The sequence below is a fragment of the Eubalaena glacialis genome, chromosome 18 (assembly GCF_028564815.1).
Source record: "Eubalaena glacialis isolate mEubGla1 chromosome 18, mEubGla1.1.hap2.+ XY, whole genome shotgun sequence".
NCBI classification, from domain to species: domain Eukaryota; kingdom Metazoa; phylum Chordata; class Mammalia; order Artiodactyla; family Balaenidae; genus Eubalaena; species Eubalaena glacialis.
This window is the reverse complement of record NC_083733.1, coordinates 17,265,366-17,284,372: the sequence shown is the minus strand read 5'-3', so window position 1 is coordinate 17,284,372 and position 19,007 is coordinate 17,265,366. Positions and strand designations below refer to the sequence as shown.

At 40.4% G+C, this 19,007-nt stretch overlaps 1 protein-coding gene across 1 annotated transcript; it reads right to left on the bottom strand.

Annotated features, from left to right (window-relative positions):
- Positions 1-514: 514 nt before the first annotated feature.
- Positions 515-9,479, bottom strand: PSMD7 (proteasome 26S subunit, non-ATPase 7). The gene is made up of 7 exons (XM_061172694.1): positions 9,287-9,479; positions 7,089-7,180; positions 6,107-6,199; positions 5,326-5,423; positions 4,678-4,758; positions 2,629-2,720; positions 515-1,463 (listed from the first exon to the last, which is right to left on the bottom strand). Exons 1-7 carry the CDS (start codon positions 9,358-9,360, stop codon positions 1,025-1,027), a joined length of 969 nt encoding a protein of 322 aa, XP_061028677.1. The 5' UTR covers positions 9,361-9,479; the 3' UTR covers positions 515-1,024.
- Between the last annotated feature and the right edge of the window lie 9,528 nt (positions 9,480-19,007).

Below are 19,007 nucleotides of genomic sequence, written 5' to 3'. Positions count from 1 at the left end.
TAACATTATGAAGTGGTTTATGAGATTCCACTGACTTAGTTTTAGTGCCATTATATTCTTAAATATCTGAACATTGACAGTCCATATGGTGCACTAGAGAACTCTTAGGGAGGTTCTAATCGCTCAAGGAAGGAAATTAATATCCAAGTGACAGCTGTTAAGTCAAATGATTATCTTCAAACTTACTTTGGGGAGACTTTGTTCCATCCCCACTAACCTTGTGGCCTGACGTACTTAGACCTACTGCAATAGTAAGTGAATGTGTCTCTTATAAAAAACTGTTCTAGGGACTTCACAGATGAGGAATCTGAGGCATTAACTAGGACACAGGTCTTCTGGGCTCAGATGAGAGCTCTCCTCCCTACAGCTGTCTGTTTTTAAAGGAATGAGGTGCTTTCATAAAAGATTCAGTCTAAAATAATTCTTTAAGGCAGCTTCAATTAAAGACTGTCTTGGTTGCTTCTGAAAACAACGGATCACCACACCCAGAGTCAAAAACGACCAGAACACAGACTTAAAAACCAAGCCATTTAATTGTGTCTTCGAAGGTAAACAATATCTTGAGATGGATCCCAAGCCCCGAGAATGCCAGAGCTACGGGTCTAAGAAGTCCCGTGGGGTGGTATTCTCAACAGAGTCCAGAGGGTCAGACCTCAAGGTGTTCTGAGGCAGAGTACTTATGGAATTCGTGCATTCCATTTTGCAGTTTTGCAGACTGCCAGAAACAGACCCCAAGAGTCTCTTGAGATGGGGAAAATTCAACTCCTGGTCTTATAGATAAAAGCAGGAAGAGTACTAAAAATGTTACGTTTATGTCTCTTCACTTTTCTCACACAGTCTGAAGCCTGAGCTATCACATTCCCAACTCAGAGCAGCCTAAGCTGCAGTTCAGGTACAAGATTAGTCCCTCTATCCAGAGAGCGCTCATCAATACAGCTTTTGCACTTAAAGTGAAAAGAACCCTCTGGCAGCACAATGAGTTAGTTTATAAGATTTTAATTTACAAATTAAAAAGCTACATGTTTTATTTTTTCTCCTTTTTCTCTTCTTTCTTTACATCACTCTTTTCCTTATCTTTCTCTTTGTCATCTTTTCTATCCTTTTTGCTGTCTTCTTTTTCCTGCCCTTCTTTCTTCTCTGCGTCCCGGTTGGCGATCTTGTTGTTGATGAGGTTGTGCAAGGCGACCACGGAACGGATCAGCGAGGCCAAATACACCACCACCATCTGGTCATTGGTCTTCAGGTAAAAGGCCTTGACAAACTCCTGCAGGCTGACATCTGGCAGCAGGTTGAAGACGTCCTGCAGCTGGTAGATGATCTGATGGTTGATGGGCAGCTTGCCTGTGGCCACTTTCTCCAGGTAGCTCCTGATATCCAGAAGTTTGGAATTGAGTCCCTTCAAACCATGGACCTGGTTTGTGATCCGCTGGGAAAGAGTGCCCACTGTAGTGTCTTTGATGTCTCTGTAGGAACCCACAAGAAAGGGCAGGAAAATACATCAGTGTCCTGTACTATCACGCAGATTTTCACATTCTAAGGAAATACTAAGTTTGTGAGGAGGGGCAAGTTTTCCAAAGGAAAAATGTTACTTCCCCATTTGATAAAGATTTGAGTAAAACTGCCTTAATCTTGTTTTCATTTGGAGGAATATGTTTTATCTTTCTCATCACAGGGCATTTTTCAAAAGAAAAGAGAGAGCTAAACTGAAATCATTTTCACTAAAAAAACAAAAAAAACCCCCTCTCTACTTCAAGTTCCCTGTTCCTAAAAAGGGTGGCATTTTCTCCACCTGCATCTATATGATGTTGGGAGAAGCTTTAAAATCAGTCAGCAGTAACTTTTTGAACTGGAAGGCATCTTATTGTTTGAGAAAATCTATGACCATTTCAAGTAAGTCAGGGTTACGTAAGCAGAGGATTTAAAAATAAAACCCCAGGGCTTCCCTGGTGGCACAGTGGTTAAGAATCCGCCTGCCAAAAAAAAAAAAAAAAAAAAAAGAATCCGCCTGCCAATGCAGGGGATGTGGGTTCGAGCCCTGGCCCAGGAAGATCCCACATGCCGCGGAGCAACTAAGCCCGTGTGCCACTACTGAGCCTGCGAGCCACAACTACTGAGTCCGTGTGCCACAACTACTGAATCCCACGTGCCTAGAGCCTGTGCTCCGCAACAAGAGAAGCCACGGCAGTGAGAAGCCCACGCACGGCAACGAAGAGTAGTTCCTGCTCGCCGCAACGAGAGAAAGCCCACGTGCAACAATGAAGACCCAATGCAGCCAAAAATAAATAAATAAAATATAAATTTAAATCAATCAATCCATCCATCCATCCATCCCAGTCCAAGATGCAGATTCTCTGCAGAAAACTGGCTAGCTACAGTCATTGAAAAGGAGGTACACAGAAAGAGCACACGTTTGCTTTTAAATAATTCACACATCTATTCCCGTCACAGCCAGCATTACAGCTTCCAGACAAGGTGTGCTGTCCACAAACTCATAAATCATAACTCAGGACACTTTAGAGATGGCCCAGGACTAGAACCCACGTCTCCCTATTCCTGATACAGATCTCTTCTTTACACTGAGCAGCGTCTTGGGCTGCTGCTGATTCTGATGCTGTCCTAAAGTCTCACCGTAACAAGTGTTCAACTCCGACTTCCTCAGCTTCCTCTGCTCCAATTTCACTGGTCACGTGCTCAAATGTTTTTGAGGTTGGAGTTCCATCCTGGGAGAGGAGACTTAACTACAGTTATTTACTTACAAACAAATGAACAAACTGGCACATGTTCCTTTTCATGCCTTGATTCTTCTGCTTTAAGCCAAATCACTTCATGGGTGTCATTACTGGCTTTTTCATGGCAAGGGTGGGTAAAGTTTGCTTTGAAAGCTTTCAAAGCACTGTGACTTATAAGCTGAAGTCACAGTGGTCCTGCTCAGGGAGGAGGTGTAGTGGGGAATCATCATTAGTTTATTTCTAAGGAAAATCTTGATATTCTCTCAAGCCTGCAGTAGAGTTGAACATCAGGGAAGTCTTGATTCGGCTAAATTTTAAGGACTTATAAGCGTTCATTCTAAAATAGGCAATATTTAGAACACCTGTACTTGAGGCAAGCTCACGTCAGAAGATACAACTTTTAACCATCTGTTGTCCCTTGGGTCAAATGGTCAGAGCACCAAAGCAATGTGGTTAGAATAACTGATTTTCTGGTGACCTGAATTAGTCAAGGAACCCATTAGTGGATGTGGTTTGCTGTATCACTTAGTGATTTCTTGATGGGACGTAGGAGAAACTTTTCTCAGATCTAGTGCCAGAAGAGGCTGTACATCTCCTGTAAAGGCTGTAAAATGTGTGTGAGGCACGACAGCACAGCAGTGAGTGCACAGACTCTAGCCAGGCTGCTTAGATTCAAAGCCTGGCTCTGCCATGTGTGATAAGGGAGCAGTGAGATCTTGGGAAAGTCACTTCACTTACACTAAGTGGTATAAACATTAGCTGTTGTTATTTTACCCAGGACAGTGTCAATCCTGCAAATGGCATCTTCCTCTTGGCTTTGTATGCTAGGATGGTCAGAGCCTTCAACACTCGTGCAGGACTTCGTGGCATGTCTTTTCATGTACTGATGTTCCCTAGCTTCATCTTATTATATGACCCTTACATCCCCTCCATCCTCTATTAAAAGATCTTGTTTCATTGGTGTGTGTGTGCGAGTGCGTGCATGCATGTGCATGTGTATGTATAAGCAGCCTCTAATTCCTTTTTGAAAGAGGCAGGGTAAAATTTAACTTATAACAACTATATCAAGACCAGGGATGAAAGTCTTACTGCAACTAGGCAATAAATTTGGATCTAAGCTCTCTGGTAGCAAGGCAAAGAGAAATAGGAGCACAGAGCTCAGTGCAAGGAACATCTGCAGGGAACTAACTTAACAAAGCCTTTTCCAGATTTTAAAACTGAATATATGGATAACCATAAGAAAGAAAGACAGCCTTTAGTCTGTCCGTTCAACTTTGGAAATTCAAGACTGAGCTCTTTGCACACCCTAAGTGCAAATATTTTACGCTCAAAACAAAACTCATATACAATTTCACATCAAATCCTATCCTAGAATTTGAGTTCAATTTTCTTGGAAATAGAGAAAAGCTATTCTGGCAGCTCTTCATGTCCATACCCAAGAAACAAGCTAACAGACCACACAGCTGGTACTGAATGCCATGGAGCTGACTATACAGGTGTCAAATCATACAGATGGGTTTTGCCATCTAGCTCCTGGCAGCTCTTACTCTATTTGAAAACCTAGGATCTAGTCTATAGGGATTGGCTATAGACTAGATAGTTAATATAGTCACTATATAGGTGGGCCAACAGTGGAAACTGCATTAGATTAAGACCAAGCTCACCAGGCTCTGCATTTACTTTGCTGAGAACATCTCTGGGCAATCATTTGACTACTTTTGTCTCAATTTCATTTGTAAAAGGGGACTTTAGATTTCTATGGTCCTATTTCTAAAATTTGGTGACTCAAATTTGGGGGAAAAAAACATAATATCAAACTACTGACAGAAACCAATAACCTTTTCTTTGTTATAAAATGTCTGTTGACTTGAAAATGGAAAAAAAAAAAACCCCAATGGCCCTAAAAGTAGCAAATCTAATCTCCTAGGCTCACAGCAAGATGACTTACATCATGAACTTCTTCCACCGAAATATATGCTTCTGTGGGCAGTCCCAAGTCCTTTGGTTTCACGTCAATGATGACCAATACCTGGCAGAAAAACAAATCTTAGCAAATCACCTCATACTGAGCACGTAAGGAATAACTGCAGCCATTCTGATGATTACTGAAGCTTTTTCATTCATTCAACCAGATATAAGCCAGAATTTTCAGAAAAAAAAATTACTTTACATTTCAAATTATCTTATTTGCTCTGCTCTTCAACCCCATCCATTAACAAGCTGAGAGGTAGTATAGTGAGGTTATCAAGCAGAAGGAAATTAGAGTCAAGAAAGCCAGCATTTTAATCCCAGCCCCACACTTAGAAGACCCTACTAACCATTCTGAACCTGTTTTCTCATTGTAAAGAGGATAACAATCTCATACAGTTACTGAGAGGATTAAGGAAGATAACTTAAATACCTAGCACTGAACAGATGTTTAACTTACTAAATACACTGGGTTACCGTATACTACACAAAACACTGCAAATTAACACAAGCTTATAGAGAAAAAGTGGTGAAATGATTGATTATCCAAATCCTTCCTAGGATGCTTTTTCTTGAGTTAGCTGGCAACGAATATGAGTCAAGAGTTTTAAAGACGGAGTACACTTACTGAGTTAGGGCAGTATCTTTTCATGAGTTCATTGATGGCGATGTCATTCTTGTGTAGTTTCGGGCCTGTGTGGTACCACCCAACTATTCTTTCTCTGGCTGGGAAGGAAAAATTAGTGGCTTTGAATTGTTACATAAAGATCTATGTATTTCCCTCAAAAAGGGTAAGAACTCCAGTAGTTATGTTCTCTAGCTTTTACAGAAATTCCAGACATCTAAACCTTGACATACCTATGAAATCTAAAACTCAAAAACAGGATTCTCAGAAAACAAACAGCAGGGGAAATCTAGAGATGTACATATCTCAGACTAGTTTAGGAGACCAGTCATACATGAAACAACTAGAAAACAATTCCAAGGCAATATATAAACGAATTCAAGTTCATGTCACATAGATTACAACTGTGAGTGTTGTGGGAATAAACATTTCCAAAGCGATGTGGTTGCTGAAATGAAATAAAATGAAAGCGACACATGTAACAGATATTTACCCTGGTGGTACTAAAGCTCTAGGCGCAGGTGGATTTTATTCGACCATTCTTTGCTTTTCTGCTGTAGAGGGCTAGCTCTCTCCCCTGAAGCCTAGGTGGTCTAGCTGGCCTTAAATTGCTACTCTAGTTTCTCATTTATTCTACCTCATTCCTCTACTACCACTAGTCTTACTTCAGTCTAGCTAAGTGAAAGGGCCTTTGACGTTAAACAAAGAAAAGTGAATATTTAGAAAAGGCATTATGGGCACACATATACCTACACACACACACACGTGCCACAATGCCACCTACCATTGACCTTCTTAAACATTCCATACATGTTTTCCAAATAATCGTGGTCTAAAAACCAGACAGAATCATCTTTGTCGTCTTCATCAAAAGGGACTAGAGAGAAAAAAAAACAAAAAACAGTTTAGGGTGCTAGATAGAACTCTAAGGGCACATATCACAACTGTAGACCCCTAGGCCAGATCTGATCCATGTCTTTGGTTTGTCCAACACAGTATTAAAATTATTTTTGAGTTGCTTTTAGTAAAAACTGGAAGATTTCACATACAAATCGAGACCTCCAGGTTCTCTTGAAAAACTGGAAGACCCAGCAACTGGCTAGAGCCAGACAGAAGCCACCCCCTTTGTAAAGGACACATTCTTCAGTTTGCTAAAAGCTCCATCACTTCCTAATATTCCCGTCTGGCAAATTACATCACTGCCTGATCCTTTTAGACACTGGAGTTAGTGACCTCTAGTCTAGCAGCCATGCCAGGAATTATTTTGTTGTTCTTTATTATTGTTGCTTCAATCATAAAATATATGGATACATTCTTATAAAGATTTATGAAACAGTGTAAAAGATAAGGTCTTTATCTCCCCCTTGCCTACCCATAACCATGGTTAATAGTTTAGTACAGTGGTTGACAAACTACACCCGCTGCCTATTTTAATAGTTTTACTGCAATATACCTATTAGTTTGTCTACGTACTGCCTATAGTTGCTTTCCTGCTACATTAGCAGAGCTGAGCAGTTGCAATGGAGACCGTATGGCCTGCAAGTTTTAAATATTTACTATCCAGTTCAGTGTGTAGCCTTTAGCCTCCCTTTTCTATACTTAAGCAATTCTGAAATAGAATTGCTTGGTTATAATAAAAAATGGAGACCACGAAAGCTTCTTTCTTTTTAAAAGTTAACTGACATTTTAACCATACTCAGAAAATTTAAAATTTGCCTATTTATTTTTTTAAAAACTGAGGTATAATTGACAAATTTTTCTTTTACCTGCAAAACTGTTGGATACATCGAGAACTTTCTTTTGCCATGACCCCAAAAGCACACCAACAACACGCTTCTGGTTTCCAACCTTGCCTATTCTGAATGAGAAAACAGAAGGTCAGTCTGGAGGGGCACAGACAGAAGTGGACCAACAATAAGATACCCAACAGGAAATATCAATGGTACAGATACAATTTAGCTTATCTGGGAACTAATCCCACTAAACAAATATAATGGGTTAGTCCTTAATAATTCTAATAAATAGAATGGGTAATTCGTGAACTTTGGACACGGCAGTTTCACTGCTGACTGCAAAGAAAGACATGCTTGGAAAAAAATCTCAAACTTTATAGAAATTTAAAATGGAGAAAATGAAAACTCCCCAGATCTTAAGGTTTTAAATGTTATTTGGTGTTTGAAATCACATTTACTTTTATTTTTTCCTCTGCAGCTTACCTTTCTCTTTTAAATTTTCCCCATCTTCTCTGTCCTCAAAAATCTTTTCAGGGATAAAGATGCTAAAGTTGAACCAGTTTTATGGTCCAGCTTGCCAACTCTTCTCTGGAACATCTATGTCAACGAGCCCCAATAGATGTTATAATTCTTTGTACCATTTAGGGGCTCAGAAAATGATTCTGACCCAGAAGCATGTGTGTGCCATTTGTGGTCTCTGAATGGCTTAATTAGGCAGAAGTTGGAAGTGAGCTGGTGACTAATCATACTGGGAGAAGGGCTCAATGAACCAGAAAGAATACTTCAGAATATTTATTTCCATATCAAACCTCCTCAATGATTTTTGTCCTAAGGAACTGCAAGTGTTTCACTTATATCTCATTTCATTGGTCATCATGTAGAATTCTCCTTTAACCACTAACAATTGTAACATACAGAAACAATACAATTCTATGTTCAAAGCAAAGACAAAAGTCACTGTGAAATGAACTACAATTCCTTAACAGTTGCTGGTTTCATACTGATTTAACTGTATTTATCTAAACATATGGTCTGGCAAATTTATAAATGCTTACTATATTTAGGGTTTGGACCAAAGTTAAGGATTCTGTATTCTGGTGGTTCTAATTTTTTGGGAAATCTAAGTTCAAAGGAAACTTCCACACTCATGGGCTTTTCTTTTGATCTACAAAAATCCATTCGCGTTTTAAAAAACCCTGCAATTGTCTGACAGAGCTTGCAGTGTCTGCCTTCACTATGCCCTTAACAAGTGTTTGCTGAATTTACTGAACAGAACTGAAAACATGCTTGCCCTCTTAGCACCTCTAGTATCCTACAGGAGAAAAATACTAATCATTGTACAGTGGGAAAGCTCGCATATCCTGTTAGGCTAAGGGTGCTACAAAGCAATGGAACTGGACTGGGGACCCTAAACCTCACAGGAGTCTTGAGTTTGGTTTTGGCTCTGGTTGAATTGGGAGTTGTACAAAGCAAGATGCGAGAGGATGGGCACTTAGCAACTATGACTTTACAGCATTTGCTCCCAACTGGGTCTTACAACTTTCCAAGTCAATTAATTATCTTGTAAAATTTATGAACACGTGTAACAGGTCCAGCGGGACGAACAGCTCAAAAACAAGCAAGCGAAGGCGGAAGAAACATCTGTGGGATGTTTTCTTATTCATTAATGCCAACATCTCCAACCGGTCTCATTTTTAAAAGAAAAACTTGACTTTAAAACGTAAAACATCTACGTTTTAAGCTATCGTCAAACCAGAGTCCCACTTGGAAACTTTCACAAGTTAAATTAAAACCACAGTTCTTCCAGGGAGTCCTTCGGAGCGCTGAGAACAGAATTTCGGTGACGGCCTTCAGAGGCAAAAAGTGCGAGTCTGAAGGGCTTTTCTACCAGACACCGAGTCTTTCAGGCGAAAAGGGGCGGACGAGGTGACAGATGGGCACGAGGCCTGGGGATCAGGGGCAAGTGAAGCCTGCCCCCCATACTCTGGCATCGTACGGACTGGGTAAAAGGAACGAGAAGCCCAGTTCCCGGAGTGCCGGCTGGACGGCGGGGGAGACGATGCCGGGTGACTTGGGGCTTCGTGAACGGAGTTGGTCTGGGCCCCTCGGTGACACAGGGCCGCCCCCGGTGCATCTGCGCCCCCGCGGCCGCCGCGCCATCCCCAGCGCGCCGTGACTCAGCAGCAGCGGCGCCACCGGCCCCGGTAGGACGCCCCGTGCCGCCCGCTCACCGATTGAAATGATCCACCACACTGAGCAGCACCAGGGGGTGGACCACCACCTTCTGCACCGCCAGCTCCGGCATCGCGACACACCCCGCCCGCCAGGCCCTGCTCCCCGCGACCCGCAGACACCGACGGCCGGAACAGCAACGATTCTCCGCGATCCTCCAGGCCCGGCTCCTCCCCTTCCGGTTGGGCCGCCGCCGCGCGGCTCCTTCTTCCGCTCCCGGAGTGCCGCGCGCGTCGGGCTCGGATTGTCGCTCCCGCCGCCACCTTGAGGAGGGGAAGTGCCGGGGAAGGCGGGACCCGCCTCGGGTGACTGGCTGCGAGTTTCCCAGGTCATGAAAGCTAACAGGACACTGGAGACTGATAAAGGTTGACCTCCTGGTGTTTGGCCTGTACTGTCACCCGCTGCGGCTTTTCGCCTCAGTGCCTTACTAGCTCACCTCCCCCTCCCCCCATCTTAAGATTGGAGAAGATGCTAAGAAAAATGTAAATAGTAATAAGTAATATTTCCACCATTCAGAAAATGTTCACTTTCGCTTCTAGTCAAAATCTTCCAGAATTTCTTAGAGGAACTAACTTTAAATCTCTAGCATTAGGGCATTCCCTTAAATTAGGTTTGGTAATTTATCTCATCATTTTATTGTCGGGGAATTTCCCCTTAATCTTTACCATGGACACTTAGCAAATAATAAACCTGTCTATATTTTCCCACCTGTCTTTATATTACTTACCATTTAACAAGGGTTAGAAGAATGCAGTTTGTGCCTAGAGTTAGATCATTCAGATTGATTTTAAAGTAAAAACTTACAAAAAGATTGACGAAAAGATGGAAAGCAATAAGGAAATATGTTTTCATAGTTAGCTGGGAAAGAGAAAAAACAAGACTAAAAGGGGAAATGTAGGAAAAGAGGACTTGAGCTTATTTGCGGAAGAAGGCAAATGACTTAAAATCCATGCAAGTTTAGTTTTCTGTCTGGCTTTAAGTTGCCATTTCTGTAAACAAAAACAATACTTCAGCAACGTGGATTATTTATTGTATATCCTGTTTTTAAACACCTTCTGCGTTCCCTATATCAACAGAGGATCTGACCTCTCTGAAGAATGACAAGGAGACTTTTGCTCTGAACCTTAGCCTCCTTCCAGTATAATTAGGGAGCTTTTGATACTCTTTCTGGGCGCTACCCCTCACGTTCATTTCATAAACTCTTCCTACTTTGGGGAACACTGTTTTGCATCTTCCTCATTTCTTTTAATATTTTTGATTTGACTCTGAGATGATTGCTGCTACTTAGGATGATAGCACTTTAAAATTAAGGAAATGTTAAGTCAGCCCCGTTGTGTGATGTGTTAAAGCATGCTTGCTGGTGTTTAGTGCCTGGATCAAAGTAGATGTTCTTGTTTCATTTCTTACGTGATGCTATTCAACACAGTGTAGACATGTAACTGTTATGAAAAGACCTTGGAAAGGTTTCCCCCCCTAATTTTTAAGATCAAAGATTGATTTTGATTTTTCTTATGTGTCAGGTAAGGCATAAGAATTGGAGTCTAAAGGAAGCATGTTTTTGGACTAAAATATTTAGAGTATAAAGAAGACAACTTGAAATCATAAGGAAGGTATTTTTCATGTTGTCCTGTTTTTTCTTCTTTTTTAATGGAACTGACTTGAAATCATAACTGATTTTGTAGCCACTATTAGGGGCTATATTCATTCAGAGGAATGCAGAAGGAGATATAAGAAATCTCCTTTCTTTTGTTCATTTAATTCTGGACTTTAAGAGGATCTGATGAGAGCATAAGGATAATACATTTTATTTTCCTTTGACTGTTTTTGTCTTTTTTTAAAGAAAGAAATGTAATTTTAAAATTTTTATTTATTTTTTTATTGAGGTATAGTTGATGTACAATATTATATAAGTTACAGGTGTACAATATAGTGATTCACAATTTTTAAAGGTTATACTCCATTTATAGTTAATATAAAATATTGGCTATATTCCCCGTGTTGTACAATATATCCTTGTAGCTTATTTTATAATAATAGTTTGTGCCTCTTAATCCCTTATGCCATGTCTTTTTTTTTTTTTTTTAATTAATTAATTAATTTTTGGCTGTGTTGGGTCTTTGTTGCTGCGCGCGGGCTTTCTTTAGTTGCGGCGAGCGGGGGCTACTCTTTGTTGCAGTGCGCGGGCTTCTCATTGCGGTGGCTTCTCTTGTGGCGGAGCATGGGCTCTAGGTGTGCGGGCTTCAGTAGTTGTGGTGCGTGGGCTCAGTAGTAGTGGCTCCCGGGCTCTAGAGTGCAGGTTCAGTAGTTGTGGCACACGGGCTTAGTTGCTCCGCGGCATGTGGGATCTTCCCGGACCAGGGCTCGAACCCATGTCCCCTACATTGGCAGGTGGATTCTTAACCACTGCACCACCAGGGAAGCCCCTGTCTTTCTTTTTTAATGTTAAATTCTCCTTTTCCCAAATTTATTGAGATGTAATTGACATATAACGTGTAAGTTTAAGGTGTACAATGTGATGATTTGATACATGTATGTATTGCAAAATGATTACCACAATAAAGTTAGTTAACGCTTCCATCACCTCACGTATTTACCATTTTCTTTTTGTGGTGAGAACATTTAAGAGCAACTTTCAAATATATAATACAGTATTGTTAACTATAGTCACCATACTGTACCTTAGATTTCCATCTTATTATTGGAAATTTGTACTCTTTGACCAACAACTCCCATTTCCCCAACTCTCAGCCTCTGGCAACAACTATTCTACTCTCTATTTCTGTGGATTCTGCTTTTTTCATTTCCACATATAAGTGAGATCTTATAGTATTTGTCTTTCTATCTGTCATTTCACTTACCATAATACCCTCAAGATCCATCCATTTTGTCACAAAATGGCAGGATTTCCTTCCTTTTTATGGCTGAGTAATATAGATATATGCCACATTTTCTTTATTGATTCATGCATCAACAGACACATAGGTTGTGTCCATGTCTTGGCCATTGTGAATAATGCTACAGTGAACACGGGGATTCAGACATCTCTTTGAGTTAGTGATTTCATTTCCTTTGGATACATACCCAGAAGTGGGGTTGCTGGATCATATGGTCGTTCTAGTTTTAGTTTTTTTAGGAACTTTCATACTCTTTTCCATAGTGGCTATATCAATTTACATTCCCACCAAGAGTGCACCAAGTGTTCCCTTTTTTCCACATTCTCACCAACACTTCTTATCTCCTGTCTTTTTGATAATAGCCATTCTAACAGGTATAAGGTGATATTTCATTATGGTTTTGATTTGCATTTCCCTGATGATTAGTGGTGTTGAGCATCTTTTCATGTATCTGTTAGTCATTTGTATGTCTTAAAAAAATCTCTATTCAGGTCCTCTGCTCATTTTAAAATTGGATTAAGTACTGTAATCCCTTACCTGAAATTCTTACCTCTTGTGAAGGTATTTTTGCATGTGGATAGTTGTTCCAATTGATGTTTCTGGGAGAGTATGTGTGCTAGAAATTCCTATGCCACCATCTTGTTCATATCTCTCTAATCCACCTTTGTCTTTCGATTTAGGGAGATAGCCCTCCACAGACCCTAGTATCTTGAAAGAGTTCTTATTTTTCTTGGGTCTAGAACATGGAATCATGGTTCTGCATGCATGGCAGCAATACTTTGAACTCTGCAGCCTCTGTTGATCATCTTACTAGATTTGGAAAAAAAAAAAAGGAAGATATACCACCTTTAGTCAAAGCTGTATTTATTGCTGGGGTTCAGACATCCTTGCGGGTGCTGGAAGTTTACCATTTTCTTTGGTGGTGTCATGTTGCCCTGATTCCTCGTGTTCCCTATAGCCTTGCATAGATGTCTCTACCTTTGAAGAAGCAGTCACCTCTTCCAGACTTTCTGGACTGACTTCAGAAAGGAAAAACCTTCACCTGTGAGTGAAGGCAGTCTGGAGTGTGCTAGGCCCTGGGTCTAGTGGTGTGGGGTGCTAGGTATGAGAGTGAGTAGAGCCTTTGGGTCCAAGGGTGTGTGACTTGTTGGCTTAGGCGGCTGGGGTCCACCACACCAACAATTGCATGATCCTTGGTGAGAGCTGTGAGGGGTCTGCAGTAGCTGCAAGGGCTGTTGCAGTCTTCAGTGGAGCCTCCAGGTCCAGCTGCTACCAGTGGAGGTAGCAGTTGTGGCCAGATCTGGCAGTGTATTCATGCTTGGCTGTAGGGACCAGCTGCAGGTGCCTGTGTGGGGGCGGGGCCTGCCGCAGACACACATGCAGTGGTGAGGGACAGGGCCAGCATCAGGGGCTGGGGCTAACTGCAGACATGTGAGCAGCTGAGGGGACCCTGACTGTTGGTGTAGACCCATGTGACTGCATGGGCTAGCTGTAGGTGTGTGCACTAGCCAGACGATTCTTAATTGCTGGTAGTGGAACCCTACTCTAACCAGCTGAAGTGAAGGGAAGTTCATTATCTCATGTAACAGCAAGTTCAAGGGCCCTGCTTGTTCCAGAGGGCTCACTGATGTTTCTCTCTCCACCTTTCAGCATCCTTCAGTGTTTTGGTTCCATTTCCAGACAGATTTCCTACTAGTGGCGGGGAAATATTTTGATGGCTACAGATAGTCACAGCTTTAAATATTTAAAGGAAGGGAGGCTTTGCACTCCAAACCTTTATTTACGAAATTTGATTGGCCTTGCTGGGACTGGGAGCCTCTCTGAACTGACTGCTGTGCCCAAGGGAATAGAGTTTTCTAAATGTCCAGTTTAGGATCAGTTTGGAGATGGTGCAACCGTGATGGATGAGCTCACCATGACCACATGAGTGGGGAAGGAAAAAGGGGATGTTGTAATTGGGAGGGGGGAATGAATGCTTAGCAGGCAAAAATAAGTCTATCTTGTGATATAGAGAGCTTAGCATAGTTCTTGGAACATAGTAAGAACTCAGCATATGTTAGACATGGTTATCATTAGAGTGTAGGGTCATTATCATTATTATTATTTTTTTTAGAGGCTTCTTTTAATTATTTATTTATTTATTTATTTATGGCTGTGTTGGGTCTTCATTTCTGTGCGAGGGCTTTCTCTAGTTGTGGCAAGTGGGGGCCACTCTTCATCGCGGTGCGCGGGCCTCTCATTATCGTGGCCTCTCTTGTTGCGGAGCACAGGCTCCGGACGCCCAGGCTTAGTAATTGTGGCTCACGGGCCTAGTTGCTCCGCGGCATGTGGGATCTTCCCAGACCAGGGCTCGAACCCGTGTCCCCTGCATTGGCAGGCAGATTCTCAACCACTGCGCCACCAGGGAAGCCCCATTATCATTATTATATATTATAACAGACTATAAGAATTTTTTCTTGGGAATTTCCTGGTGGTCCAGTGGTTAGGACTCTGCGCTTTCACTGCCAAGGGCCTGGGTTCAATCCCTGGTCGGGGAACTAGGATCTCATAAGCTGCATGGCGAGGCCAAAAAAAAACAAAAAAAAATTTTTTTTTCTTTTTATTAACTGGTGTTTATATTTTAAGTAATCCAGCAGAACAAGAGTTGAAATTCATCTTTTGCATTTGCCGAGTGTTTCTTTATCCTTCTTTTGCCTCAGGTATATTTAGTTTATGGAAATATGTTTTTTAAAATTCCTCTTTTAAAATGTATTGGTGATCAGTTTGATTTTTCAAAAGGCTAATTTTTGCAGAAATATTGGATTCGTTTAAAGAGATTTTCCTTGTTTTATGCTTTACACAAGTGGTGGGCCTTATGTGTTGGCCCTGGATACCTGCATGATTGCTATTCCTCTTGTTGTTGTCATATTTCATTTAACTGCAAATTAAAAAGAACTAAAAAAATTACAGCAATTTCTAGTTTATATCCAGGAAATAGAACTCTCCACAGGAACCCTTATGTGGTACAAATATGTTAGAAAACCATTCTCCATTGTGCTTTGAAAGCCTGCAAGGAGGCCACAATGGAGCACAGTTCACCTGTCTTGGATGAAGCCCAGAGAGACTGCGGTGTGCAGACCGTAGGAAATCTCCCATCTGAAGAGTTAATTTTCTTTCAGGAACAGTGTTAGCGGCTACTGTGATTAAAACAGGACACTTTAAGGTTGGTATAGGAACACTTATAACAGTTGACTATAAAAGAAAACCCAGGAGGCCAGATTCAGCCTTGGGAGCTACTTTGGTTTGAGCCTCAAAGACCTTTATTTATTTATTTATTTTAAAAAGACCTTTATTTTGAATTTATCTCTTCTTTCAATTACACACACTTTCAGCTTTGTTAAAAAGAACTCATTAAATATAAATAAGCAAACAACTAGTTTCATCTATTTAACATTTTAAAATGTCTTGAAGGCCATTTAAAAAAAAATTTATCTATTTATTTATTTTTGGCTGCATTGGGTCTTTGTTGCTGCGTGTGGGCTTTTCTCTAGTTGTGGCGAGCGGGGGCTACTCTTCGTTGCGGTGCACAGGCTTCTCATTGCGGTGGCTTCTCTTGTTGCGGAGCATGGGCTCTAGGTGTGCGGGCTTCAGTAGTTGTGGCATATGGGCTCAGTAGTTGCGGCTTGCGGGCTCTAGAGCGCAGGCTCAGTAGTTCTGGCGCACGGGCTTAGTTGCTCTGTGGCATGTGGGACCTTCCTGGACCAGGGCTCAAACCCGTGTCTCCTGCATTGGTAGGTGGGTTCTTAAGCACCGCGCCACCAGGGAAGCGCTTGAAGGCCATTTTTGTCTTTTGTTTCTATTCTGATTCTTTTTTTATGCTCTTTTTAAACATTTTTATTTTATCTCGGAGCACAGTTGATTAACAATGTTGTATTAGTTTCAGGTGTACAACAAAGTGATTCAGTTATACATATACATGTATCTATTCTTTTTCAAATTCTTTACCCATTTAGGTTATTACAGAATATTGAGCAGCGTTCGCTGTGCTATACAGAGCCATCCCTGATGATGGTGTAAAATTAAACATTTTTTTTTAACTGGACTTTTAGATGCAGATTTATGAATGTAGTATCAAAACAAGTATAAGGTTTGAAGACAGATGAAGCTTTTCATCTGTTTACGGACAGAGATATTTTTCCTTTCCTTATTTTCTTCAAGATGGTAAATCAAAGAAGCATTTTTTTAAATTTGAAAAGCTGGGACAATAATGTTATTGTTAAATATCTACTGTTGGAAGAAAAAAAAATCAACCATTATCCTAATCTCAAATGGAGCAACTAGTTTTAGTTTTGTATTTACCTTTCAGTTTTGGGCACCTGCACACATACTTCAGTTGAAGTTTTAACGCAACTAGAAAGACTATTGAGGAGAAATTTAAGGCAAGTTGAATCAATTTGAAGTTGCTATACTTTGTGTTTTAAGAATAGAGCAATGTTTGTCAGTTTTTTGCTTTCTGCAAGAACAGGAAAGGGCAAAAGTCTTTAAAAAAAATCAGTACGTTGTTCATATAACATGGAAGTTTCTTTTTTTAGACCTGGAAGTCAGAAAAGAAGTAGGTGTTAACCTGGGTTTGTGGTAATGCTTCATTATCACTGGCATTCTCTCAAGTTTTCCAAATTTCTGCAGTTTGTTCCTGCAGGTGCCTCTTCCCTCCTCCAGCCGGAACCTTCAAGCCATCTTTCAAAATGCTGGCGTTGTTTTTTTTTCCCCCAATGCGAAGTACTGATGTAACTTCCTTAAAATCCTTCAGAACCTTTCCAGTGCCTACAAGATAAAATCTGAACTTTAGGAAGGTATCCAAGACTCTTCCTAGCGTGGCCTCAGCCAACCACTCAGAGCCTCATCCCCTATTGCTCTCATCCTCTGTCAGACCAGCCTGAAACCATTTAATCTGTTTCCAAAGGAATTTGCTTTTCTCTGTGCCCATCCCATTTCTGCTTTCTGAATTGCCCTTGACCGCTTAAACACCAGAATTGCTGGGTCTTTCTCAAGGATCACACTCAGTAGGTCATCTCTTCTGTTGGAGTTTTCCTTACCTTCCCCAGGCAGTGTTAGTTCCTCTGACCTCTGGGTCCCCACAGCACCTAGTGCTTATTTCTATTGTACTGCTCATCGTGCTGAATAGTAATGATTCATTTGACATGTGTCTCTTTAGTACTAGGGTATATGTGGAGGCCAGGACCATGGCCTAGTCACCTTATTAGCATCTGCACCTAGCAAGACTCATACACTTGTTAACTGTATTGTGTAACTTGGGTAATATGTTACACAGTATATCCATAATATGTTGGTCAGTGATCTTTCAGCATGCAAAAAAATAACAATATTCTCTGTAGTTTCCTGTTTAGTTAGTGATCTTTCAGCATGCAAAAAATCACAGTATTCTCTGTAGTTTTCTATTTTAGTCTCCCTATATACAAAACCAAAACAACACAAAACCAAACCAAACTCATATAGACTGAGCAAAACTCTCTGATTAAAAATTTCCGATAATGCATGTAATTTTAAATATACCCATTGTTTCGAATATAAATGAAATGTGTTGAAATGTGAGTGAAAAAAATATATGGACTGTTATTGATAAAACCATTCAAAACCAAATGGTATATTCTGGGTAGCTATAATTTTTCAAAAGGTACTATGTACAATTTTTGGTTAGTGTCAGATAACCTCTTCACCTTCATTTCTCTCTTAACACCTTTTATCTTAATTTCTGAAGCTCCTCTTTGTAGTTCGAGTTAAAAGTCCTGAGGCAGGCTCTTCAGAAGTCTAACACCTGCTTAGGGCTGAACTGGCAGAGGGAGAAATTGAAAAGCAGTGAAGAGTCTTTTCAGTAAAGTACTTAGCATTTTAAATAGTAGATGTTTGAAAAAAAAAATAATGGTAATAATAGTTTTGGAAACTCTCCTACCACCCCACGCAGGGAGAGGAATGTGAAGCTGTTTAGTGGATTTATACTTTGAGTTCTCAAAACCCTTCATTTGCAAAGATAGTTCAAACTTGATTTTGATCAAATTAAACTGCTAAGAGTGTGGACTTTTCCTTGAGCACAGATTTATACTTTCTCTTTTAAAATTCAAACCCTTTTCCTTCTGACATCAAAGAGAAAGGATTCAAGGCTTTTAGAATCTTATTCTAAGATACCAAAAAACCCTAGGATAATGGTTAGAAAATTAGGGAGGGAGTTTTGAAATAATTAAATTTTGATTCTCATCTGCTGTTTGATATTGACTATAAAGTACCATGTTCCAGGTTAATGACAAAGTTTTAAAAAGGTGCATGTGCTTTTTAACCCTTAATGATTTTGTATTGTTCTCATGAGTTTCTGGAGCCTTTTAAGATTCAGAGGTCTGTTGTGGACTTTTTGAGGTTACATCTTTTAATTTTTTATCTTTTTGTTCTGTAACTGGAGGAAATTGCTTAATTTGTTTTTCCAGCAGAGGGAGACATCTGACCATGAACGTGGTACTGCTACTTGCCAGGAGTATTCTGTAGCCCATTTTATCAATATACATAAAAAACTCAATGTTCAAATTAACTAGTTCAATAAGTAATTTAGCTCATTGATTTTTGGGCATATCCTAAGTGCCATTACAAGCTATGGATATTTTAAATGCCATTACCTAATAGAAGAAATGTTTTAAGCACCTTTTATTGATTTTATTACTGCTTTATTTTGCTGTCTTCGTTTAAAATCATTTTAACCACTCTGTAATCAAGAAGAAATATATCGTTGGTGAAATACAGTCAATTTCCTAAAAACCTTTGACATCGTTAAATAAGGAAT

Coding starts and splice junctions, on each gene's coding strand:
- PSMD7 (XM_061172694.1), bottom strand. CDS start 9,360: ATGCCGGAGCTGGCGGTGCAGAAGGTGGTGGTCCACCCCCTGGTGCTG. Junction 5,424..6,106: donor AATGTTTAAGAAGGTCAATG/GTAGGTGGCATT, acceptor TTTCCTTCCCAG/CCAGAGAAAGAATAGTTGGG. Junction 2,721..4,677: donor CGGTGGAAGAAGTTCATGAT/GTAAGTCATCTT, acceptor CTCCTCTCCCAG/GATGGAACTCCAACCTCAAA.